The 25,130-nt window shown below is 47.9% G+C and overlaps 1 protein-coding gene across 3 annotated transcripts in view; it reads left to right on the forward strand.

Moving 5' to 3' along the window:
• SNPH (syntaphilin) overlaps window positions 1-23,290 on the forward strand; it is a 59,533-nt gene extending 36,243 nt beyond the window's left edge. Inside the window, exons 2-5 of one of the 3 annotated variants that reach the window (XM_048495830.1) lie at window positions 13,348-13,432; window positions 15,401-15,607; window positions 19,686-19,835; window positions 21,330-23,290. In XM_048495830.1, coding sequence (XP_048351787.1) covers window positions 13,389-13,432; window positions 15,401-15,607; window positions 19,686-19,835; window positions 21,330-22,548 — 1,620 coding nt within the window. In that variant the 5' untranslated portion in view covers window positions 13,348-13,388 and the 3' untranslated portion in view covers window positions 22,549-23,290. The remainder of the gene's footprint in view (window positions 1-13,347; window positions 13,433-15,400; window positions 15,608-19,685; window positions 19,836-21,329) is intronic. The other 2 variants (XM_048495831.1, XM_048495833.1) reach the window with 2 other exon arrangements.
• The last annotated feature ends 1,840 nt before the right edge of the window (window positions 23,291-25,130 follow it).

Raw genomic sequence — 25,130 nt, forward strand, 5'->3', positions numbered from 1 at the left:
GCCCATTGGTTGGAAATACATCCCTCACATTCCAACCAGTCCCCCACCTGCCTTCCCCTGACTCAGGAGCAAGCCAGCTTTCCCATTGCCCCATCCCCCCCCCCGCCCCAAGTAGCCAGCCTGACCCGGCGGGGCAGTGACGTCATGTTGCTCTCCTGCCGAGCCTGGCACTGGTGTCTCCCTCCCCGCGCCTTCCATCCCCTCAACCAGAGGTGGGATCCATCAGGTTCTCACCAGTTCCCAAGAATGGGTTACTAATTCTTTGTGTGTGCCGAGAGGGGGTTACTAATTGGGTCTGCTTTTCCATTAGCAATTCCATTAGGTCCAAAAATCATCAAGTCCTGTTGTTTCCTATGTGGCTGGTTAGCGAAGGTAGAAAACGGGATAAATTCTCCCTGTTGTTGGGCTGTTTTAAAAACATGTTTTAGAAATATGGGAAAGTTCCTTGTTCAAGGAAAGTATCCTCCTTTTGATTTCTTGAAAGAAAATTAAGTATTTGAAAGTATTAAGTATTTGACAGGCAGTCAGTTAGAGGAGAAGTAGTTGTTTCTGTTGGCAGTAGACGATAGGACTTGCTATAATGAGTTTAAATTATGGACAGAAAGATACCAGCTGGAAATTAGGAACTTTTTTTTACAGTAAGTTTTTTACAGTAACAGAGAAAATATTAATGCCCCGCCCCCGGAATGCCCGCCCACGCCCCCGTTGTGCCCCGCCCAGCCCCATTGGCGCTACACCACTGTTTGAATCCCACCACCATGGGAACCTGTTACTAACATTTTTGGATCCCACCACTGGGCTCAACTCAGACATACAGCAGGATCCACCTTGCAAGGACGAGGAGCAGCAGCCTCAGATAAGTCCAGCTGGGGTGGAGGCTGGTGTGCGGATGCACTCCTTAAAATGTTCTTTAGTGCTCGTTTGGCGTTAAACCAGGGGTGTACCACCCAGGGAACTTATGGGGTCCAATGTCCCCGGGCTGCGGCCATTTAGTCACTGGGGGTGTGTGGAAAATTGCTCCCCACATCCCTCCTACTTCCCCCCAGGTCCATACACTGACTTAAGACCTGGTGCAAAAAAAGTTGTTTGGTCGTGGTGGGGAAGGGTGGCCGCCCATACAAGGGTAGTGGGGTGGAAAGCTCAGATTTTGCACCGGGCTGCATTTTTCCTAGATACACCTCTGCATAAAACCGCATAGAGTTTTGTGGGCAGTGCTCTGTTACTCCATTTGGTGTATTTACTCTGCCTGCTGCTCCCTCTTCTCTGTATTAATTACCCAACCGTAGAAGAATAGTTGAGTGTTACACGATTGCCAATGGACTAGGAGCAGCAGTGGCGTAGGAGGTTAAGAGCTCGTGCATCTAATCTGGAGGAATCGGGTTTGATTCCCCGCTCTGCCGCCTGAGCTGTGGAGGCTTATCTGGGGAATTCAGATTAGTCTGTACACTCCCACACACGCCAGCTGGGTGACCTTGGGCTAGTCACAGCTTCTCGGAGCTCTCTCAGCCCCACCCACCTCACAGGGTGTTTGTTGTGAGGGGGGAAGGGCAAGGAGATTGTCAGCCTCTTTGAGTCTCCTGCAGGAGAGAAAGGGGGGATATAAATCCAAACTAGTCAAAGGCTGTTTCAGTGGCTTCTAGGATACAAGAGGTTAGCGTCGGGAGGGCGTGATTTGGACTCATCCATGTTGCAAGCCAGATTTTGGACTTTTGTCACCTAGCAAGGTGTTCTAGCTGAATGTAATAAATATGGTTTATCTGTCCTTTAATATTACCAAATTGAAAGGGGTGGTCCAGAAATTCCTTATATTCCGAGTGTTCGTAATCACTGTTCTGGTGGGTGCCGATAGAGCTTTCCTGGCGACCTCGGTTTGAGATTCCGGAGTAGTCAGTCACAAGCCTTTATTGGCATAAAATAAACATACAAAATCAGCATACAAAATTTGCCCATTATTGCTCACAATTATAGACACTGGTACTAAAATACTAAATACTAAAATATATACATGGTCCTTCTGTAACTATAGGACATTCCTTCAGCTAAGTTAACTCACTTAAACGTCATCGGATACTGACAGAAGCTAGAAAAATTACTGCTGGCTATATGTGGTCATAATACATAGACATTGGTTGGTATTCATCTAGACTTACGTCTATTATTGTTAGCAGAAATTTTGCTACATTCTCACACACTGTGGGATCCATGTTGTTCAAAAGCATAGGTATCTTAAGAGCATCAGTTAGATTGTTATACAGAAATGGGATAAGTGCAGATTGTGACATTCTGATTTTTGCAAACCTTACACAATGAAAGAGGGTATGATCGGTGTCTCCACCTGACCCATATTGCATGGACATAGCCTCCTCTGTTTATCAATTTGTTGATATCTGCCATAGAGCAGCATAGAAGGCATTAGATTGAATCTGGCCAGTGTTAAAGCTCTTCTTAATTTAGGGTTGGTGATCCACTGTAAATAATTGACCATGTGTCCTTGTTCAATTGGAATAAGCAGGGTCAGGGGGGAACACGTTTTCCTCGCAGCTGTTATCATATCCCGATACTCTTGTTCTAATAGCTTAGTTTTCAAGCAGCTATATGCTTCTGATAGGGAAAGAGGGACTAACGACTCTAATGAAAAGCCAAGAGTGTTGATTTTTCCCTCAACTAGTTTCAGCCACCCAACTTTAGTGAGACCAACTTTAGTGTGGGAAAGAAGAACGGTGTCGTCAGCATACAGTAACGCGGGCACGTGTTTAGTGCTTAGTTTGGGAACATGCCCATTGGCCTTCTGGAGGGTTGGCACTAGATCACTAAGGAATATATTGAACAAAGTGGGGGCCAATGTACAGCCTTGTTTGACCCCTCTGGTTGTGATGATATTTTCTGTGAGCGGTCCTTTTGTTGCGGCTCTTATTCTGCAGCTAGTGCAAGTGTGTAGCTGTTTTATAAGAAACAGTAGTCTGGGGTCCATGTGTAACGCCGTCAATTTTCTCCACAGTAGGGCTCTAGATATGGAGTCAAATGCCCCTTTTAAATCCAGGAAGGCTGCAAACAGTTTACGGTTATTATGAGTTATACTTTTGTTAGCTAAGTGTGCTAAAACTGTTACATGATCCAGTGTTGATTTATTTTTAGTGAATCCAATTTGCTCCGGTCCTATTACTTCTGCTTGCTTGACCCAATCTTCCACTCTCCTAAGGAGTAGTTTTGCATATAGTTTGCCAATTACAGATAATAGGCTTATAGGACGATAGTTTGAAGGATTAGTAATATCACCCTTTTGTAGATTGGGACAACTATAGACGCCAGCCACATCTTTGGGATGCGGCCCGTGTTATTTACATGGGTAAATAAGGAAGCCAGAGTTGTAGCCCACCACTTTCGGGTGAGGATTTAAGTATTTCTGGTATTATTGCATCAGGACCTGGGGCCTTACCGCTCAAACCACTGATTAGTTTACTCACTTCTTGAGGATTAACCTCAGGCCAATCTGGTAGCTCCTCTGGTATTGAAGTGGAATCAGGGTATTCAGTTAGGCTAGCATTGAACAGATTAGAAAATAACTGAACCATCGGTCCTAGTGAAATATGGGGCAACTGGATACTGCACGTTTGGGCCCTTCTATTTATGATCTGCCAGAATTGCTTAATGTTATTTGTTAAAGTGGCTTGATATAGTTGTTCCCACTGCTGTTCGAATTGATTTTTTCGTTTCCATTGTACCATAATTTGAAAATCCTTTTTCAGTTGGGTTATATTGCTGAGTAGCTTTTCCTCACCTGTGCTGCGTAACTTCTATATAATGATCGTATTAAGTTGTTAAATTCAATACAGTAGCGATCAAACCATTCTCTATGACCGTTTACAGCCTTAGATTTGGTCGAGGAGATGGCTTGAAGTTCCCCTGCTAAATTTGAAACTAATTGTTCAAAGTGATGTATTCCACGTTCTGGTGTGTCAGCCTGTAATATATTCTCTTTTAATTTATTAAATGTAAATGCGCTCAGTCTGTTTTCTTTAGCAGCTGCCACCTGAGGTGACCATGTTATTTTCTGATGCCTAAAGTTGGTGGGGTCCTCTGTATTGGTCTTTACCTCAAATGAAAAAGTTACATTGAGTGGAAGATGATCACTTAGCAATAAGTCCCCAACGCTAAAAGATGTGACACACTGGTGTAGATAGGGGATATTAAGATGTAATCGATCACGCTAGCACCGAGCGAGTTTACCAAGGTAAAGCTATCTGCATTCCTATAGCACTTGAGGCCGTTTAACCATAATTTGTTAAATTTGATGGCAAATTTGATTAACTGAATTCCTGCCGCATTCACGAGAGCCTCCTTTGAGGAGCGAACACCTGGCGTTAGAAGAAGCTGTAATGAGATCATCCTCCTGATTCAAATGGGCCAAAGTGGTAGAAAGGTCCGTACCCACTCTGGCGTTAAAATCACCTACCAGGATCACCTCCGTAGATGGTTGTTTATTTTCTAAATTTTCTACAAATGATGATATCCTACTCCATGTGTTGATTAAGGAGTCTCGTGTCAATCCAGCAGGTATATACAAGTTCACTATAATCATGTGAAGAGCTTCCCCCTCTACCAAAACAGCCTGTGCAAGAGGGGGACATGAGTCGAGAGGAGTTGCTTTGATGCTGTTGGCTACAAATAGTGAAAGTCCTCCAGAATAACGACCAAACTTGGATACTCTTGTAGCAGGAAGAGAGTATTGTTGGTAGCCATTTAAGGCAAGCTCTGAATTGGACCAAGTTTCTTGTAAGGCTATAAGCGTAAATTTTTGTAGATAAGTGAGGAAATCACGATTATCGCATTTCTTGATCCATCCGGCTATATTCCACGAGATGAGGGAAATCACATCTCTTCTCTGACTTGGATTTGGAGATACTTCCGCCCTTTGCTGTGTTGGTCCCAGATTTGCTAAGAGATTTTGATAAGGGTTGGCGTCACTGAGATTGGTCTATGGTTGTAATTTAAAGTGGTCATTTTGGACCACACATCCATTACCTTGTAGCCCTAATCGGGTCTGGCATGGAGGTATGTGTATCTGAAGCCGTGGAAGAATAGTCAATTATAATCTCTTTGGTGGGGCTTGGCTGAGTTGTATTATCCAAGAAGCTCTTAAATGCATGTATTTCAATCGGTACTTGAATGGAAATCCCAGATGATCTGTTATTATCTATAACCTGATCTGTCTTCTGAGACGTAGTAACCTCCTTTGACAGAGGGATGCTGATGTTTGGGTGGGCTTCTGTTGATTGAAGTGGGGTCATCCTCAGCTCTTTCCAGTTCCTCGAACCAAGATTTCTTTGGAGCTTTTAGGAGAGTATCTCTATCCAGTCCATTTGTGGACCTGAGGTCTACTTCCCAATGTAAGGGGGAGGTTTGATGATATACATTCTCAAGTGCTAGAGACGTAGCTTGCGCCTGGATAGGTGTTGGAGTAAGATCAGTATTTGTTGGGGAACAGTGTGTTTCACCGTGAGCTGCTGTGGGTGGCTTTGACACAGGCTCTGGCATTGTAATAGGGTGGTCTGTGTTCTTGGCGAGGTGCAGCCTCAAGGCCTTTGTAGTAGGGCTGGTTGAATAAGGGTTGCCTTTAGCCTGACTGGCAGTCCCCCCCTTTACTTATGGGCACACAATTTGCTTCATTAGGAGAGTTATCTGGAGAACAGTAACCTTGGATTGCAGGATTATAGGCAAGTAAGGTTGGGCTGAGAAGGGGAATTTCCAGAGCATAATACATCCCCAAGGCCTCTGGAACAGAATTGGGAGCAGAATTGAGGCGCAAACATCCTCCACTTCCTCAAGGATATGTTGGTGGGAAGAGTGGATTTCATTCAGGGACATCTCAAGTTGCTTCCACTCAACCGCTAGTTCTTTGATTCCTTTGGTAAAAGCTTCTGAAGAGTGTCCAGTTTTGTTAGGGTTGCCAAAAGCAGTGTCTTTGTTGAACTCCTTTGAATTTGCATTTCTTTTGTCAGGGTGTAGCATGGGTGTCCTCAATGAGTCTGTGGATAGTAGTATTCCTAAAGAGACGCATAATTTTAATATCATACCTTCTGGAAAAAAAGTGGCGATGTTTCAACAATAGTGAAGGCATTTTAGATGTGCTAAAAGTTAGGGCAATTCTTTTATAGTAATCCACAGGGGCAAGTATTCATATGAAGTCAACTGAATCTTGTATGGAGCACACTCTAACAACTGGCTCAAAGAGAACCTAATTGCACTATAATTTGACCACCTATTTTGGTTTAGCTTGGAATGTCCAATATACAACACCACTCACTCTTTTGCAAAATTAACGAATTCATATTAACTAGCTTTAGCTGCCGGGTGGAGTGTAGGCCTTGAAGGCCAATGGGCAGTGTCTGAATAAAAGGGAGCTACCACGTCAGATCCATTTCCTGAAGCTTGTGTCTTTAAAATTTGATGGGAGATCAAGTCTAACTTAGCCCCCAGGGTGGTAAAATTTGTTAAAAGTAGGTCAAGAGTTTTTGAAATTAAAATCAACTCATTAGAGAAAAGTTCCTGTTGAATGTGTAGAATTGTCATGTGTTTGTTAGTTCTTTATTCTTATTTGGAGGCTTTTGTAAACTTGGAATTAAAGCATCCTGTTTTCCTAAACCAGTTGGAGATGGGCTTGTTGCAAAACTTCTTCTGCAGGGCTAGGAAACATATCCTCCAGCTCCAGGTTAGCTTCCAATGGAGCAAATCTATTTGATAGTGTTAAGCCCTCAATTAGTGCCTCCACTGGAGAATTGTCGGTGAAAAACTGGTCAATTTTAGTCTGTTTACTAGACTTCTGGCATGGAGAGTGTGGGGATGAAAGGTACCGTTTCCTCCCGTTCTTCATTTTAGATAGCAGCCGTAAAACAATCAGACAATGAGTAAAATATTCACACAGGAGCAATTATTTACACTAAGCTAAAACAGACGCTTAAGACGCCAAAGGCTGGTAAAAAATACTAAGTAGCTAAAGGCTTAGAGCAAACTTCAAAAGTTCATTAAACTTCAGAAGTTCATTAAAATATATAATATAAAACAAGAACCTTAACAGCTGGTGTTAAAACCTAAAAAAACTTTAGTAGAAGTCTCAAGGCTTTTAGCTGAGAATTGGGGAAATTGGCGTCTCCACACCAGCTGGTCAGGGAATGAGGAATGAGCCAGCAAAAAAAACCCTCAAACACTCTGGTTGAGCCAAGAAAATAAAAAATAAAGATAAAATAAAACCAGCAGTTCAACCACACCTGATGATAGGGAAGCTCCAGGCTTCAGAAGTACACAACTTGTTTTAAAAACAAAAGGGAAACAGACTCATTAGTCAGCATTGCTATTATTAAAGTATTGTGGATTTTAGCCTGGTTTTAAAATATCAACTCAGAAGGTTCTTTAATATAGTCTCTCTCAACAAAATTGCAATAGAAAGCTCTAAATTAAAAGAAAGTGCTAAATACTAAGAGATAAAACTACAAAGGGTAGGAGAAATTTAAAACTTATCTTTAAAAGGTGGAGGAGCTCAACAAAGAGCGACCGCTCGGCACCAACCCAAGAGGAAAACTCAGATTCCGGAGTAAACATAAACCCTAATTAGCTCCAACACTTTATACTGAGGATTACCACAGTTCTCCAGGCCCCACCGCCAATCAGGGTAAATACTTCTGACCTTGACAAACTAAGGATCTGATTCAGTACAGGGCAGAGCTAAATTTGAGTCTAGTAGCACATTAGAGAACAAGATTTTCGGGGTGTAAGTGTAACCTCTATCTGTGGGTTCTGTGGGGCAGAACTTGGAATGAGTTTGCAACAACAATTTTTAAAAACAACATGGTTTACTTTCTTAACATGTAGCATCAACATTTAACATCACACTTCAAGGTCCTGTTCAGGTTGCATTTTCAAGTCCTTCTATTTACAGTCTTCTGATACTGCCAAGTCCAATTCTTCTTTGCAAGTGGGTTGGCTCCTGAAGACTCCAAGGGCTTGGTGAACAGGATTCAACGTGATGAAGGTTTCCAGGAGAACTCTCACCCATGACAACCACAAAAAGAAACCCTGAAACAATAAACTCCAACATTTACAACATAGCAAAAACAAACAACTACCTTCCCAGTAGTTCCCAACAACATTGCAGTTACCTTAACAAGGTGTTAAGGGCTTATACAAATCGAGGTCCGAGTCTGGTAGCCTCGTCTCCTCCAAACTACATGAGGTCTGCTGCAGCCTCTTGCTGCTTTGAGTCTCCACCCTTTACTGGGTCAACCCATTCTCAGCATGGGGGTTACATAAGCTTGCGAGAATCAAAGCATCCTTTGTCCGATACAAATAAAAATGGAGATCCCCGAGCCTTTTAATCGCCAGCCAGATGGTAGGAGGAGTGTTGCTAAAAAGGGACTCAGGATGCAGAGGTACAATGGAAAATGTAAGCAATTTATAGCCTGAAAATTGTTGTAGGTCTTTAAGATGCTACTGCCACAACCCCAAGAACAGTGAAGAACAGGAAGGACAGAAGGGAAAGTGGTCTAACCCTAACCCGGCACCCCCAAACCCCAGTGCACCCCCTGGGACGTGTTCCCAGGGGGAAAGAAAGGCAAAAACACCTAACCCTAATAGCCAACAACTGCACAGGTTAGTAAGCACAGGTAGGCCTCTAGGCCACAACCCCAAGAACAGTGAAGGACAGGAGGGGCAGAAGGGAAGTCAGAAAGGGAAGGGGTCTAACCCTAACCCAAACCCTGCGCCCCCAAACCACCAGTGCATAATTGTTGCTGTTGGTCTCTAAGATGCTACTGTAAGGTGACCAGATTGTCACCTTTTTAAACCGGGACCAGGGTGGGCATGCGCACGAGTCCACGCAGGAGCGCACTGCCTTTTGGGGCGCTCCCCGGTTTCCCGCCCTGTGACAGGGTGGGAAAAGGGGAGTGCCCCAGAAGGCAGTGCGGCAGCCTTCCAAAAATCGGGACAGTAAAAAAACCCGCGGGACGTGGGACAAATTGGTTTAAGGCGGGACTGTCCCGCCAAAAGCAGGACGTCTGGTCACCTTGTGCTACTGGCCTCCAATCAAGCTGTTTTGCAGACTGACGTGCCTATTACCCATCTGAAAAGTTTCGTGTGCCTATTACCCATCTGAAAAGTCTCGTGTGCCCACACCCACAGTGGGGAGCTGAAAGGTGCAAAATGGGAACTGTTCTTGGTAAGTGAACAGAACATGACTTTCACACCAGCCCTTTGTCTCTGGAGGCCCTTGCAAACAGGAATTATCGCAGCGAGCCGTCAGGACCGGGGCGCTAATTAACACGTCCGTTCTCCGAGCTGGTTCAGGCGGAGACAAAGCACGTCTGGTAGGGTTTTGCTCCAAAAAAATAGGCATAATGAGTAGGAACAAGTAGAGAACGGGGCAAAAGCTTCACGTAGCTCGTAAAACCGAGCCAAGTTGCAAATGGCACTCTTGGCAAAGTCAGCGTTCATATTCCCTTCGCCCGATGCTGAGACAGCAACAAACAAGCAGTTTGCAAAGGAGGAGAGGGGCGGACCTTAAAAATCTGAGCCTTCCACAAACACAGGAGGAGAAGAAGAGGAAGAGGAAGAGGAAGAAGAGGAAGAGGAAGAAGAGGAGGAGGAGGAGTTTGGATTCATATCCCCCCTTTCTCTCCTGCAGGAGACTCAAAGGGGTTGACAATCTCCTTGCCCTTCCCCCCTCACAACAAACACCCTGTGAGGTAGGTGGGGCTGAGAGAGCTCCGAGAAGCTGTGACTAGCCCAAGGTCACCCAGCTGACGTGTGTGGGAGTGCGCAGGCTAATCTGAATTCCCCAGATAAGCCTCCACAGCTCAGGAGGCAGAGCTGGGAATCAAACCCGGTTCCTCCAGATTAGATACATGAGCTCTTAACCTCCTACGCCACTGCTGCTCTTCAGCAGAAGGAGGCTGCCTTCTGCTGAAGAGCTTGGATTTATTCTCTGCTTTCCTCTCCTGCATGGAGTCTCAAAGTGACTTGCACACGGACAGGCAGGTGAGGCGGAGAGTTGGGAGAAAACTAAGTCCAAAACTGGGCCCAAGGTCACCCGGCAGGCTTCATGCGGAGGAGCGGGGGAAACAAACCCTGTTGTCCAGATTAGTCCACTTGCTCTTAACCACTGGAGCCAGCGTGGTGTAGCGGTTAAGAGCAGGTGCACTCTAATCTGGAGAACCGGGTCTGATTCCCCGTTCCGCTGCTTGAGCTGTAGGGGCGTTTCTGGTGAACCAGATTAGCTTGTGCACTCCGACACACGCCAGCTGGGTGACCTTGGGCTAGTCACAGTTCTTTGAAGATCTCTGAGCCCCACCCACCTCACAGGGTGTTTGTTGTTAGGGGGCAGGAAGGGGAAGGAGATTGTAAGCCCCTTTGAGTCTCCTTGCAGGAGAAAAAGGGGGGATATCCTCCTCTTCCTCTTCTTCTTTCTTCTTCTTCTCCACCACCACTGTACTACACTGCCTCTGAATCAGAAGAAGAGGAGGAGTTCGGATTTATATCCCCCCTTTCTCTCCTTATAGGAAACTCAAAGGGGCTTACAATCTCCTTGCCCTTCCCCCCTCACAACAAACACCCTGTGAGATAGGTAGGGTTGAGAGAGCTCCGAGAAGCTGTGACTAGCCCAAGGTCACCCAGCTGGCGTGTGTGGGAGTGCACAGGCTAATCTGAATTCCCCAGATAAGCCTCCACAGCTCAGGCGGCAGAGCTGGGAATCAAACCCGGTTCCTCCAGATTAGATACACGAGCTCTTAACCTCTTATGCCACTGCTGCTCCTGAGGCTACTGATGCATCATTGGTGCACCAAGGTCTTGCACCGGTTTTCCAGGATTTCTCATCTCCTGCCTGGTCCTGTTTAAACTGATGGCTTTAATTGAGTCCGGGACCTTCTGCGTGCAAACAGACCCCTTAGCCAGGATCTCAATTCAGTATTTTTCTTTTTAGCTGGAGGCGGCAAGGATCGAACCAGGAATCCTCTACATGCCGGGCAGACGTTCTCCACTGAGCCACAGCCCTTCCCAATGGCTTATCTCAGCGATGGCGAACCTTTTCGAAAGCGAGTGCCCAAATTGCAACCCAAAAACCCACTTATTTATCGCAAAGTGCCAACCTGGCCATTTAACCTGAATGCTGATGTTTTAGTTTAGAACAAGCGGTTGGCTCCGAGGCGCGCGTTACTCGTGAGTAAGCTTGGTGAAGCAACTGTGCAGCGCTTCAAATGGGCGAATCACGACCCTGGGAGGGTTTTCTCAGAAGCAAGCCCCATTGCTGGAAACCGAGTTTACTCCCACGGAAAGGATTGTGCCCAGACCAGCCTAGATGTGTGTGTGTGTGTGTGTGTGTGTGTGTGTGTGTGTGTGTGTGTGTGTGTGTGTGTGTGTGTGTGTATGTGTGAGAGTGTGTGTGTGTGTTTGGGGGGGGGGTGATTTTCCATCCCCCACATGATGAACACTGTGTGCGCGTGCCCACAGAGAGGGCTCTAAGTGCCACCTCTGGCACCCGTGCCATAGTTTCGCCACCACTGGCTTATCTGGTCAATCAACCAAACTTTAAAATCCGCCCAAGAAGGGAAATGGTCTGGTGGATCTTGTTCCTAATGTTTCGCCTGCATCTGTGGCTGGCATCTTCAGAGGTGTATCACAGAGGGAAGTCTGTTACACGCTGTGTCCTTCTCTCTGTGGACACTTTTCTCTGTGATACACCTCTGAAGATGCCAGCCACAGATGCAGGCGGAACGTTAGGAACAAGATCCACCAGACAATGGCCACGGCGGCACAGACCACGGCCCCACAGCCTGCAAAACCCACCACAACCAGTTGAATCCAACCATGAAAGCCTTCGACAATACAAGAAGGGGAAACGTCGCGGCTGCAGTATCTCAGTAGGAACGTCAGTGTAGTTGAGAAGGAGAACTTGGGCTTAAATTTCCATTCTGGCAGGGCTGTGATTTTGTTTTGGGCCCTGCCTTTCCCCTCCCAGCCTTTTTTTGATCCGGCGCTGGTCTTTTGTTTGATAGTCTGCTGTTTTATTTCTGTTTTATTCATTTTAATGTAATCGCTGATGCATCTTTGTTTTAATGGGGTTATTCTATGTTTATATGCTACGGCACTGTTATTGCAGAACCTGTGAACCGCCTCGAGCCCTTCAGGGGTGAGGCGGTCTACAAATATAATAAACTAGCGGGGCCTGGCCACGCATTGCTGTGGCAATTGTCCTTCTCATCACAGTCCGCAACCCACACAGATGTCCATGCAGGTCCAATGATCCCCAGCATAGCCTTTTGGGGTGGTCAAATGGAATCCCTCTTTCCCTTTTCAATGCACATCGTTATATGGTGCTGTCTTGTTTTTTTAGTATAAGGTAACCCTTTCCATTCTACAACGGAACTGTCCAGAGTGCGAATCCCGCTGTCCATGAGGCTGGTTGACACGCACAGTCCTGGCTTGGGTAAGGCAGAACTGGGGCAAGGAGGCTATCCCAGTCAGGCAGCAGAGGCGGGGGGGGGGGGGGAGGTGCTCAGATCGAGGCCAGCTCCCTGGGTTCTTAAAGGGCCACGTGCAAAAGAAGCGGAGGCAGTAGTGTAGGTTCGCCCCCACCCCACGGATTTTCTTAGAAGAAAAAGGCAAACTCCAGCTCGCTTTTAGTAAAAGAGAGCTGTGGCGAATATGGGTGAGGAAGTGGGTAAGTGGTGGTTGGATGTGAGGGAGGGCAGAGTGAGGTGTGTGAGCATGAGCCAGATGTGTATGAGAATATGTGTGTTGTGTGGTAGCAGTGGGTGAGGCACAGAGAGTGAAAGTTACCTGCGTGTGAGGGGGGGAAACCCCACCTGACGTCTCACACGACAAAGTGTGTTTGTGTTTCACTTTCACTCGTATTACCTAACGGTATTGTCTATTTACTGTTTCCACTGCTCATCTCTGCCCATCCGCACGAACATCCTAAGCCCATGATCATACCAAGCCCTCAGGCCACAGACAGACAGGCTGCACGAACACTCTAAGGGTGACAGTTAAACACAGCCAGCTTCATGGTCTGGTATGCCAGGAAAAAGATGTTTTGTCTGGCTCAGGTATGGACTTTCGGCTATTTGAAGATCCGATTACCTGCCCGCAACAGGGAGGAAAGTCATGAGAAAATTTGGGGGCGATCCGTCCAGCCGTTTCGGTGTTAGGGCATGACTAACAAAGTCACTGTTACCTTTTTTTATATATAGAAGATAAAATAAATAAATAAATGAATGAATTTAACCGTTGCCAGATGGAGTTGTGGCTGTTTCTCACCCAGACCTCTCTCTTTCTCTCTCTCTCTCTCTCTTTTTCTAGGTGGGGCTGGCTCCACCCACAGGCCTTGCTGCTCTCTTGCTATGTCCCTGCCAGGCAGCAGACGACCCTCCACGGGATCCCGAAGGTGAATACCCTTTAATGTTTGCTGCGGACGACCTGGAGCTTCCTGCAGCCTCCCGTGCCCATCCGCTGCCAAGGATTTGCCCCAAAGACATCCCTACCCCACCTCTTGCATAAGCTATGCAAGGCCTTCCCGCAGCGAAGAGAGCAATGTGGAAGGGATCTCCCTTCCCCGTGGAAAGAACCAATGCCGGACGCTGCTTGGGTCTTAACGCAGACCTCTGGGAAGGAGGGGAAGGCGGTCTCTTGGGGCTGCTGCAATCCACTGTTGCATGCCCGTGGCTCACACTTCACAGCCGCTACGCTCACCACGCCTGCCTTTGTATGCATGAATGGGGTGACGGCACAAGCCCTCCACCCCAGAAACGGACACTGGGATTTTGCAGTTCAGTTCTGCTTCGCCAAAGGCAGGCACGGGAGCCTCGCTTCTTCAGCCGCAAGGATAGTCTGTTGGCTGTTCTGGGGAGGAGGTTTCTCTTTGCGATGCTGAATGGCGCCGATGGATAGCACTCTGGAACGGGTCCAGAGGAGGGCAACCAAAATGGTCAAAGGTCTAGAGTCCATTCCCTACAAGGAGAGACTGAGGGAGCTGGGGGTGTTTAGTTTGGCGAAGAGAAGGTCAAGAGCAGAGGTGGGATCCAGCAGGTTCTCACCAGTTCCAGAGAGTGGGTGACTAATTATTTGTGTGTGCCGAGAGGGGGTTACTAATTGGGTCTGCTTTTCCGTTAGAAATCCCATTAGGTCCAAAAATCATCAAGTCCTGTTGTTTCCTATGTGGCTGGTTAGCGAAGGTAGAAAACGGGATCATTCTCCCTGTTGGGCTGTTTTAAAAACATGTTTTAGAAATATGGTAAAGTTGCTTGTTTAAGGAAAGTCTCCTTCTTTTGATTTCCAGAAACAAAATTAAGTATTTGAAAGTATTAAGTATTTGACAGGCGGTCAATTAGAGGAGAAGTAGTTGTTTCTGTTGGCAGTAGACGATCGGACTTGCTATAATGAGTTTAAATTGTGGTCCGAAAGATACCAGCTGGAAATTAGGAACTTTTTTTTTACAGCAAGAGTTTTTTACAATAACAGAGAAATTATTAATGCCCCGCCCCTGGAATGCTCAGCCACGCCCCCGTTGTGCCCCGCCCAGCCCCATTGGCGCTACGCCACTGTTTGAATCCCACCACCATGGGAACCTGTTACTAAAATTTTTGGATCCCACCACTGGTTAAGAGGTGACATGATAGTTTGTTTTCTACTGCCTGAGAGAGTAGGACATGAAGTAATGGGTTCAAGGTGCAGGAAAAGAGATTCCACCTAAACATTAGGAAGAACAAGAGAAGCAGTGGTGTAGTGGTTAAGAGCTCGTGTATCTAATCTGGAGGAACTGGGTTTGATTCCCAGCTCTGCCGCTTGAGCTGTGGAGGCTTATCTGGGGGATTCAGATTAGCCTGTGCACTCCCACACACGCCAGCTGGGTGACCTTGGGCTAGTCACAGCTTCTCGGAGCTCTCTCAGCCCCACCCACCTCACAGGGTGTTTGTGGTGAGGGGGGAAGGGCAAGGAGATTGTAAGCCCCTTTGAGTCTCCTTCAGGAGAGAAAGGGGGGATATAAATCCAAACTCTTCTTCTTCTATTCTAATCTGGAGGAACTGGGTTTGGTTCCCTGCTCTGCCGCCTGAGCTGTGGAGGCTTATCTGGGGAATTCAGATTAGACTGTACACTCCAACACACACCAGATGGGTGACCATCTGCAGTGGGGCGGGAGGGGGCCAACGACCTCCTGGCCAGGTTGCATTGGGTGGGCGAGAGGCTTACAGCACCTATCTCAGCCGGGCCTGCCTGCCTTTGCTGCCGCTTCGCTCACCGTTTTGCAGAAGCCGCTTCCGTTGTGTCCCATTTTGAATCCTGCTTGTCTGTTCTTGTCGTTTCTTGTCCCCGTCTTGTGTGTTTGTGTCTCTCCTTTCTTTGGTGGCTTTTGAAGTCGTGAGTTTTACGGAAGGAGCGGCTTTGCTTCGTTCTTTAAGCCTGCTGCGGCCCCGGCCCCTCCGCCCGAGAAACAGCCTCTTCTTCCTGCCTCCAGGCGCCCCTCTCCGCCCGTGAGCATGCGGGACACGTACGGCACCTCCTCGCTCAGCAGCAGCAGCAACTCCGGCTCCTGTAAGGGCAGCGACAGCAGCCCCACCCCAAGGTAACCCTGGGCTCCCAGAAAGGCAGCGTGCCACAAGGGGGCGCCCTCGGGCTGAGAAACCCTACGTCAGAACTGCACTGCTGCATCTAAGGCACGATGGCCAACCGACGGCGCTCCAGATGTTCATGGACTACAATTCCCATTATGGACTACAATTCCCATCCCATCATGGACTACAATTCCCATCATGGACTACAATTCCCATCCAGATGTTTATGGACTACAATTCCCATTGGCCATGCTGGCAGGGGCTGATGGGAATTGTAGTCCATGAACATCTGGAGCGCCGTCGGTTGGCCACCCCTGACTAAGGTAAACAACCATCTAAGAGGTAACCAACCATCTCAGTTTGGCCACCCCTGACTAAGGTAACCAACCATCTAAGGTAACCAACCATCTAAGGCCACCCCTGACTAAGGCAACCATCCTGCTTGTAAGGCACGATGGCCAACCTACTGCGCTCCAGATGTTCATGGACTACAATTCCCATCAGCCCCTGCTGGCATGGGCTGATGGGAATTGTAGTCCATGAACATCTGGAGCGCCGTAGGTTGGCCACCCCTGACTAAGGTAACCAACCATCTAAGACCACCCCTGACTAAGGTAACCATCGTGCATCTAAGGCATGATGGCCAACCTACGGTGCTCCAGATGTTCATGGACTACAATTCCCACCAGCCCATGCTGGCAAGGGCTGATGGGAATTGTAGTCCATGGACATCTGGAGCGCCGTAGGTTGGCCACCCCTGACTAAGGTAACCAACCTCAGAATTCTCCTGGAATTACAGGCAGTATGGTGTAGTGGTTAATGTCGGACGAGGATCCGGGAAACCCAGGCTCAAATTCACCACTCTATTGTAGAAATTTGCTGAGCGACCGTCGCACACTCTCAGCTTAGCCTACATCGCATGGTTGTTGTAAAGACTGAAGGGAGGGGAGACGATAAAAAAAACCCCAAAGGCAATGGGGCAAAATAGAATAAAAATATATTTTATTGTCTGCATGGGCACTTGCTGTCAAGTCACAGCTGACTTATGCCATATTACTCGGTTAAAATTTCCAAAATATATATTTTAATTTATTTTCCATTATCACCATTGGCCCACTTTTTACAATCTCTAAGTGACTAGTGTGGCCCTTTTATTTCTCCCTTCGCTGATGACAAAGTCATAATATAAATAATCAGTCATTATTACCATCATGGGCCAGCACAAGGTAAATAAAATAAAACTAAAAGATGAAATGTTTTAAAAATCTACATATATCTCTAAAAGAATCTACTGATAATAAGAAATTTGAAACATAATACAATAGAATAAAAGCAGGTGCTTAAGAGCAGGTGCAGTCTAATCTGGAGAACTGGGTTTGATTCCCCACTTTGCCACTTGAGCTGTGGAGGCTTATCTGGTGACCCAGATTAGCTTGTGCGCTTCAACACACGCCAGCTGGGTGACCTTGGGCTAGTCACAGTTCTCCGGGCGCCATTTTCTCCCCCTGCACCACTGGCGTGGAGTTCCTTGAACCAGCGGTTATTCTCAGAATGAAAAAGAAATCAAAGCACAAAGGATTTGGACATCTAGGCCTTTAAAACCCCAAAATCATTCCTCCCCACCCCCTGGTGGCATTTCCCTGTGAAAGGAGGGTGGATTCTGTGGAATTATACCCTGCTTAGCTCCCTGCCCGAACACTGCAATTCCCAATCTCCACCCCAAAATCTCCAGGAATATTTCAGCCTGGAGTTGGCAACCCTACCTGCCCTCGGCAGAACTGTGGTTCTCGTCCATGACTCCAGCAGGTGGGTGTAACTGTTAAATTCTGGGATCAAGGAACATCAGTGCTCATTAACAAGCCTGTTTAGATGTCAGGTCTAGAGAGAAAGAGAGAGATCCCTTCCCTGGACACTACAGAACAGAGTGGTTGTATTTTATTTCCATAGTATGTATTCTATATTATATTTGTGGGAACCCATTTCAGATCTCTCTCCATAAAGACAGTGGTCCTCGGATGGTAGCAGTGGGCAGACACAGGGAGAGTTCTGGAGTTTTGCAGGCCACTCTGTGGCAAACCCAAACGTGCAACGTGTGGGCAAAGATTTGTCCTTGTCTTCCGTGTCGATCGGATTTCCTTCCCCTGCCGTGGCTCTGTATTTCTCCATCTGTTGCTTCACGCTTCTCTTACATCACTGCATTTTAAGCCGGGGCTAAAGACGTTGCTTGGAAACCAAATTTCTGCTCTCCTTCATCATCGATGGGTTTGGGAATGGGAACCCGGACAAAGATTGCAGACGGCGTTATGTCCGGCGGAGTCCGCGCTCTGAGCCTAGGCCTGTGGTGGCGAACCTTTGGCACTCCAGATGTTATGGACTACAATTCCCATCAGCCCCTGCCAGCATTATAACAATATACCAATTGGCCGTGCTGGCAGGGGCTGATGGAAGTAATAATCCCTTACATCTGGAATATATTCACCAATAAACAAAGTAACCCTTTACAGCACAGGTGTCAAACTCGCGGCCCTCCAGATGTTATGGATTACAGTTCCCATCAGCCCCTGCCAGCATGATCCTGGCAGGGGATGATGGGAACTGTAGTCCATAACATCTGGAGGGCCGTGTGTTTGACACCTATGCCTTACAGTGACTTTTTTTTGTTCGTTTTTTGAAACTAAAAAGTCAGGTTTCTATCTCAAAAAGCTTGCATTTCAACTCGGGAAAGAGAGACGGGGGTAGTGGCCAACGGAAGCAAAGTGAAGAACGGGAGCAGTAAAGCTTTATAGGGATGGATGTTGGCAGACACGGTCGCCTGTCGTTCTGCTTCCAGTGAACAGCTTCGAAATTGTGTTGTGCAGTAGTGGCGTAGTGGTTAAGAGCAGGTGCACTCAAATCTGGAGGAACCGGGTTTGATTCCCAGCTCTGCCGCCTGAGCTGTGCAGGCTTATCTACGGAATTCAGATTAGCCTGTGCACTCCCACATGCGCCAGTTGGGTGGCCTTGGGCTAGTCCCAGTTCTTCGGAGCTCTCCCAGCCCCACCCACCTCACAAGGTGTCTGTTGTGAGGAGAGGAAGGAAAAGGAGATTGTCAGCCCCTCCTCCTCCTAAGGCCACAAGCGCTGTCTGCCGAGCTGTGCCGCTCTCTAGCCCGGGGTCCCCAACCTTTATTGGTGGGCATCATTAGAATTCCAGCCCAACCACAAAATGGCCACCATGAGTGGCCGAGCCACACATGAAGGGCGCTCAAGTGCAGGGAACAAGAGGAGGGGTTTTAAAGAACGCACTGGGAAAGAAGAGTGAGAGAGAGAACCAAACTATGACGCCAACTGGCACCAAAGCAACGTCATTTAAATTTGCACACCCAATCAGAAGCCTTGCTGGACAGCAGCCCCACCCCCACCCCATCACATCCACTTTCTAAAAACACCTGGCGGGCTCTGGGGAAAGAGCCAGTGGGCGCCTTGGCACCCCCAGGCACTGCCTTGGGAACCCTTGCTCTAGCCTTTTACCCAACAGGCACTGAGAGGTCGATTCCGCACTTGCGTTATCGACCTAAGTTCGAGCTGCGTCCGACCTAACTGCTCCGCACAACCACTGGGATCGGCGTGGTTTTGTACCAGCTTCGCCCCGTGTCACGGTCAAATTCCCGACTCCAGTTGGGAACTGCTACTTTTTCAGGGAACCACGCTCGAACTCAGCTCGATTCCAGTAAAGGGCGGAATCTCTGGTGCCAGGAGTGCCCCATTCAGCCAATCACAGCTGAGTGTTTCGGGCAAGCGTACAGCTGGCCAATCAAAAAACGCCACCTTCGTCCCTCCATTCCTGTGGCAGTTTTTTTTATAACGTGTGTGGGGATAGACGGAACGTGGCCGTAGAACAGTAGCCAATCGGAACGGAGCGGCGAAGAGGCACGGGATGATCCCGCCCTCCGAGCTGGGATCAAGCTGGTTGCAGTGGGGAACAACATGGCTTCGACCTAGGTTAGTACCCTTCTCAGGGAACTGGGTCGAACCTATTTGACTCGTGTGCGGAATTGCCCAGAGTGTTCTTGTGACTGGTTGCATCAGTGACTTCTCGTCCTCTTTCCAGACGTCCCGTCAAATACCTGCTGTGCAGCGACAACCATGGCATCAAACCCCCGACCCCCGAGCAGTACTTGACCCCTCTTCAGCAGAAGGAGGTCTGCATTCGACACCTGAGGGCCCGGCTGAAAGACTCGCACGAGAGGCTGCAAGACAGGTCAGCAACGGAGCCGTTTGGATCTTGGGGCCCGTGGGTCTTAGATACAGGATGCCAGACAAGTCGGGTCCAGCATCTGGCAGCATTTATTTATTTATTTATTTATTTATTTATTTATTTATTTATTATTTTTATTATTATTGATTTATTTATTATTCATTGATTTATTATTGATTTATTATATATTTATGAGTTATGATTTATGAGTTATGAGTTATGATTATTTATTTATTCCTTCATTCCTTCATTTATTTATTTATTTATTCATTTATTCATTCATTTATTTATTCATTCATTTATTCATCCATTCATTCATCCATTCATTCATCCATTCATTCATCCATTCATCCATTCATCCATTCATCCATTCATCCATTTATTTATTTATTTATTATTTTTATTATTATTGATTGATTTATTATTGATTGATTTATTATTGATTTATGATTTATTTATGAGTTATGAGTTATGATTATTTATTTATTCCTTCATTCCTTCATTCCTTCATTTATTTATTTATTTATTCATTCATTTATTCATTCATTTATTTATTCATCCATTCATTCATCCATTCATTCATCCATTCATTCATCCATTCATTCATCCATTCATCCATTTATTTATTTATTTATTTATTTATTTATATAGACCGCCTCACCCCCAAAGGGCTCGAGGCGGTTCACAGGTTCAGCAACAACCAGTGCCGCAGCACGTAAACATAGAATAACCCAATTAAAACAAAGATGCATCAGCAATTACGTCGAAATGAATAAAACAGGAATAAAACAGCCGAACATCAAACAAAAGAACAGCACATCTAGAAGCAGTTGTGGGACTGAAATGATTTAACAACCGGTTCTGGTGGTGGGATTCGAATAATTTAACAACTGGTTGATTACAAGCACCATTTTATTGATTTATTGATTGATTGATTGATTGGTTGGATTTATAGGCCGCCTCATCCCCGAAAGGCTCGAGGCGGCTCACAACATACTATACACCAACAATCCATAAAATACATAATAACAATCTCGTTAAAAAAAATCATTAAAATGATCAGTTAATTTAAGAGCAGCAGCAACCGGTTCTGCCGAATTGGTGCGAACCGGTTGAATCCCACCACTGTCTAGAAGTGCTTTAGAGGTAATTCTTGAGTTTCTCCAGGCTTTTTAAAGAACTTTTTTTTTTGGGGGGGGGGTTAATTTATTTTTAGTCATAGCTAGAAACACTTTGAAGAGTTACATTGATTACAGATATAGATAAGTACATTTATGGCAGGGACTTCCATGGTAAAGAGCCAGCATGGTGTAGCGGTTAAGAGCAGGTGCATTCTAACCTGGAGAATTGGGTTTGGTTCGCTGCTCTGCCACTTGAGCTGTAAAGGCTTATCTGGTGAACCATTACATGCTTAGAGTTTTAATAGTGCAGGCTTCGCCGAGACGTTCTTTTGTTTGTCACAGGGGTGGTGACCGTCTGCTTACTTGTGTTTCCCAGAGACTCCGAGATCGACGATCTAAAGACGCAGCTCTCGAGGATGCAGGAAGACTGGATCGAAGAAGAGTGCCACCGGGTCGAAGCCCAGTTGGCGTTGAAGGAGGCCCGGAAGGAGATCAAGCAGCTGAAGCAGGTGATCGACACCGTCAAGAGCAACCTCATCGAGAAGGACAAAGGGCTCCAGAAGTACTTTGTGGACATCAACATTCAGAACAAGAAGCTGGAGACTTTGCTGCACACCATGGAGGTCGCGCAGGACGGGACGGTCAAGGAGGAAGGGGCTGCGGAATCCGGCGGGGGCTCCCCGGCCCGTTCGCTCACGCGCAGCTCCACCTACACCAAGCTGAGCGACCAAGGTGCAGCAGACCGGAACGTGAGTGGTTCCCAGACCATCTCGGTGGAGGAGATGGCGGACAGCGGCTTCATGGAGCAGAGCAGCCTGTTCTCTTCTGGAGCGGAGTGTGGCGGAGACGAGACTTCCACGCAGGCCTCGTTCACCCTGGGGTCCCGGATGCCGACAAGCTCCACATACGAGAAGCTAATGGGGTCTCAACACAGCGTGGAGGCCGCAGTTCAGGTCAGCTGCATGCAGGAGCAAGCCATACAGACGGACTTTGTGCATTACGAGCCGGATCTTGACACGATCTTGGAAAAGGTCATGAAGTCCCAAGCGGGCAGCCCGGGCAACTCCACGCTGGTTTGGGTGTCCGAAACGGAAGATGCTACCGAGCCAAATAACTCGGAGGCTCGCGTCCAAAATTGCCCCAACGGGGACATGGATTTGGCAGCCGCGGATCCCAACTCAGTCCCGTTGGTTGCTACGGGAGGCCATACCGAGGATCCCTCTGGACAGCCAAACCCCCGGAGGTTGCCCGACAACAACCCAGCAGTCCATCAGCCTTCCAGCACGAGCCAATCAGTGAGCGTCGTGTGTGCCGTGGATGAAGAGGCTGCAGAACCGAGCCCAGAAGGGGCAACGGCTGCATCAGTAGAGCCCAAAAGTTACTGGAGCCGCCACTTCATTGTGGATCTGTTGGCCGTGGTGGTGCCGGCCGTGCCTACCGTGGCCTGGCTGTGCCGTGCCCAGAGGAGGCAAGGCCAACCTATCTATAACATCAGCTCCCTTCTGCGGGGCTGCTGCACGGTTGCCTTGCACTCCATCCGCAAGATCAGCTGCCGCTCTGTAGGTGGCGCCAGCGGTACCTGCCCCCAGCCGTGACCCCTCCTTCCCGGCCAGTTAATCGCATCACGCACACGCTTTTCTCGAGAGGGAGTGGAAAGAGCCGGCGTTTAAGTTGACCACTGATTGTAAATTCCGTGTACAGGCACTGGAACGTTTTATTTTTTAAAGAAGTTATTATTTATGTATTTATTTATTTTTTGGGACACGCCTGAGCAACTAGACCAGAGTTCTCACTGCATCTGGATTTATGCAAATGACTTTGAAAACGGCATTCTGGGAGCTGAGGCCGCTGCTATTTCTACTAGAGCCAAACCTTGGTGGGATTTTGGACCGGACGAAATCTGTTCTTGGGGTCACCGGCTCCAAGAGAGGTCAGCCCACGCCTCTGTCGAAGGGCCCCGAGGTCAGTGGCGAATGCTGTCCTCTCGTTTCGCTTCAGGAAAATGGAGGTCCTTTTCCAGAAAATCACCCGTTCGTCCCATTTCTCCTGCCTCCCTCCAGGGTCATCTTGCCGGACCTTGAGGTTAACCACTGTCTGTTTTTCCTTCATTTGTCAAGACCAACTCTACATGTCACCCAGCTTGAATGTACCACACCCTGACGGGCCACAAGCACTGCCTCTTCCGTTCATGTTCCAATGCCTCGCAGGATCCGTCTCCCAGCTAAAAACAGATAATGATTCCTGGCCATTTATCTGGTTCTGGAGGGAAGGGAGGCAGAAGGGAGCTTGTGACGATTGCGTGGCCGTGGTAGGGTTTGTTCTGATCGGCTTCCTGGGTGATTCAGCCTAAGGTCGGGGTCTGCCACCTGCAGCTCTCCAGATATTCATGGACTACAATTCCCATCAGCCCCCACCCACCATGGCCATGAACATCTGGAGAGCCGCAGGTGGCAGACCCCTGACCTAACGGGTGGATTTGGCAGATGTGGGGAGGAGTGGAAGATTAGCGTATCCTCCAACCCACGGTCTTCAAAATGATTGGTGTTGTAGGTGTTTGTAAGATACAGCCAGAGCTCTTCGTTTCCTTGATTCCCAGGCCTTCCTCACACCTTTGTGGTCTTTGTGCTTCGCGCTGACGGGCTGTGCTACTGCACAGAGCTACAATTCTGGAATTTTTAGAGTTTGCTTTTAGGTTCTCCTCCAGCTCAGACTCAGCCTGCCTGAAACCAGGGGGAACCCTTCCTTCCTTCCTTCCTTCCTTCCTTCCTTCCTTCCTTCCTTCCTTCCTTCCTTCCTTCCTTCCTTCCTTCCTTCCTTCCTTCCTTCCTTCCTTCCTTCCTTCCTTCCTTCCCTCCTTCCCTCCTTCCCTCCTTCCCTCCCTCCTTCCCTCCCTCCCTCCTTCCTTCCTTCCCTCCCTCCCTCCCTCCTTCCTCCCTCCCTCCCTCCCTCCCTCCCTTCCTTCCTTCCCTCCCTTCCTCCCTTCCCTCCCTCCCTCCCTCCCTTCCTTCCCTCCCTCCCTCCCTCCCTCCCTCCTTCCCTCCCTCCTTCCTTCCTTCCTTCCTTCCTTCCCTCCTCCCTCCCTCCCTCCCTCCCTCCCTCCCTCCCTTCCCTTCCTTCCTTCCCTTCCTTCCTTCCCTCCTTCCTCCCTCCCTCCCTCCCTTCCTTCCCTTCCTTCCTTCCTTCCTTCCTCCTTCCCTCCCTCCCTCCTTCCCTCCCTCCCTCCCTCCCTCCTTCCCTCCCTCCCTCCCTCCTTCCCTCCCTCCCTCCCTCCCTCCTTCCCTCCCTCCCTCCCTCCTTCCCTCCCTCCTTCCTTCCTTCCTTCCTTCCTTCCCTCCTTCCTTCCCTCCCTCCCTCCCTCCCTTCCTTCCCTTCCTTCCTTCCCTTCCTTCCCTTCCTTCCCTTCCTCCCTTCCTTCTCTTCCTTCTCAGTCCCCCTTCATGCTCTGCAACGGCAGTTAGGAACCTTCCAACTTTTTTGCCCTCAACCCACTTCAAATTTCCCTTGTTGAAAAAATGGCATAGGACCAGAGGTGGGATCCAGCAGGTTCTCACCAGTCTCCGAGAGTGGGTTATTAATTATTTGTGTGTGCCGAGAGGGGGTTACTAATTGGGTCTGCTTTTCCGTTAGAAATTCCATTAGGTCCAAAAATTATAAAGTCCTGTTGTTTCCGATGTGGCTGGTTAGCGAAGGTAGAAAACGGGATAATTCTCCCTGTTGGGCTGTTTTAAAAACATGTTTTAGAAATATGGTCAAGTTCCTGGTTTAAGGAAAGTATCCTTCTTTTGATTTCTAGAAACAAAATTAAGTATTTGAAAGTATTAAGTATTTGACAGGCAGCCAGTTAGAGGAGAAGTCGTTGTTTCTGTTGGCAGTCGACGATAGGACTTGCTATAATGAGTTTAAATTATGGACAGAAAGATACCAGCTGGAAATTAGGAATTTTTTTTTTACAGTAAGAGTTTTTTTACAGTAACAGAGAAATTATTCACGCCCCGCCCCCGGAATGCCCGGCCACGCCCCCGTCGTGCCCCGCCCAGCCCCATTGGCGCTACGCCACTGTTTGCATCCCACCGCCAGGGGAACCTGTTACTAAAATTTTTGGATCCCACCACTGTGTAGGACCACCGTACCCGCGGCTTCTGAAAGAGTGCTTTGACAGGATTGGGCCCTTGCAGCA

Source organism: Sphaerodactylus townsendi, linkage group LG05 (genome assembly GCF_021028975.2).
Source record: "Sphaerodactylus townsendi isolate TG3544 linkage group LG05, MPM_Stown_v2.3, whole genome shotgun sequence".
NCBI classification, from domain to species: domain Eukaryota; kingdom Metazoa; phylum Chordata; class Lepidosauria; order Squamata; family Sphaerodactylidae; genus Sphaerodactylus; species Sphaerodactylus townsendi.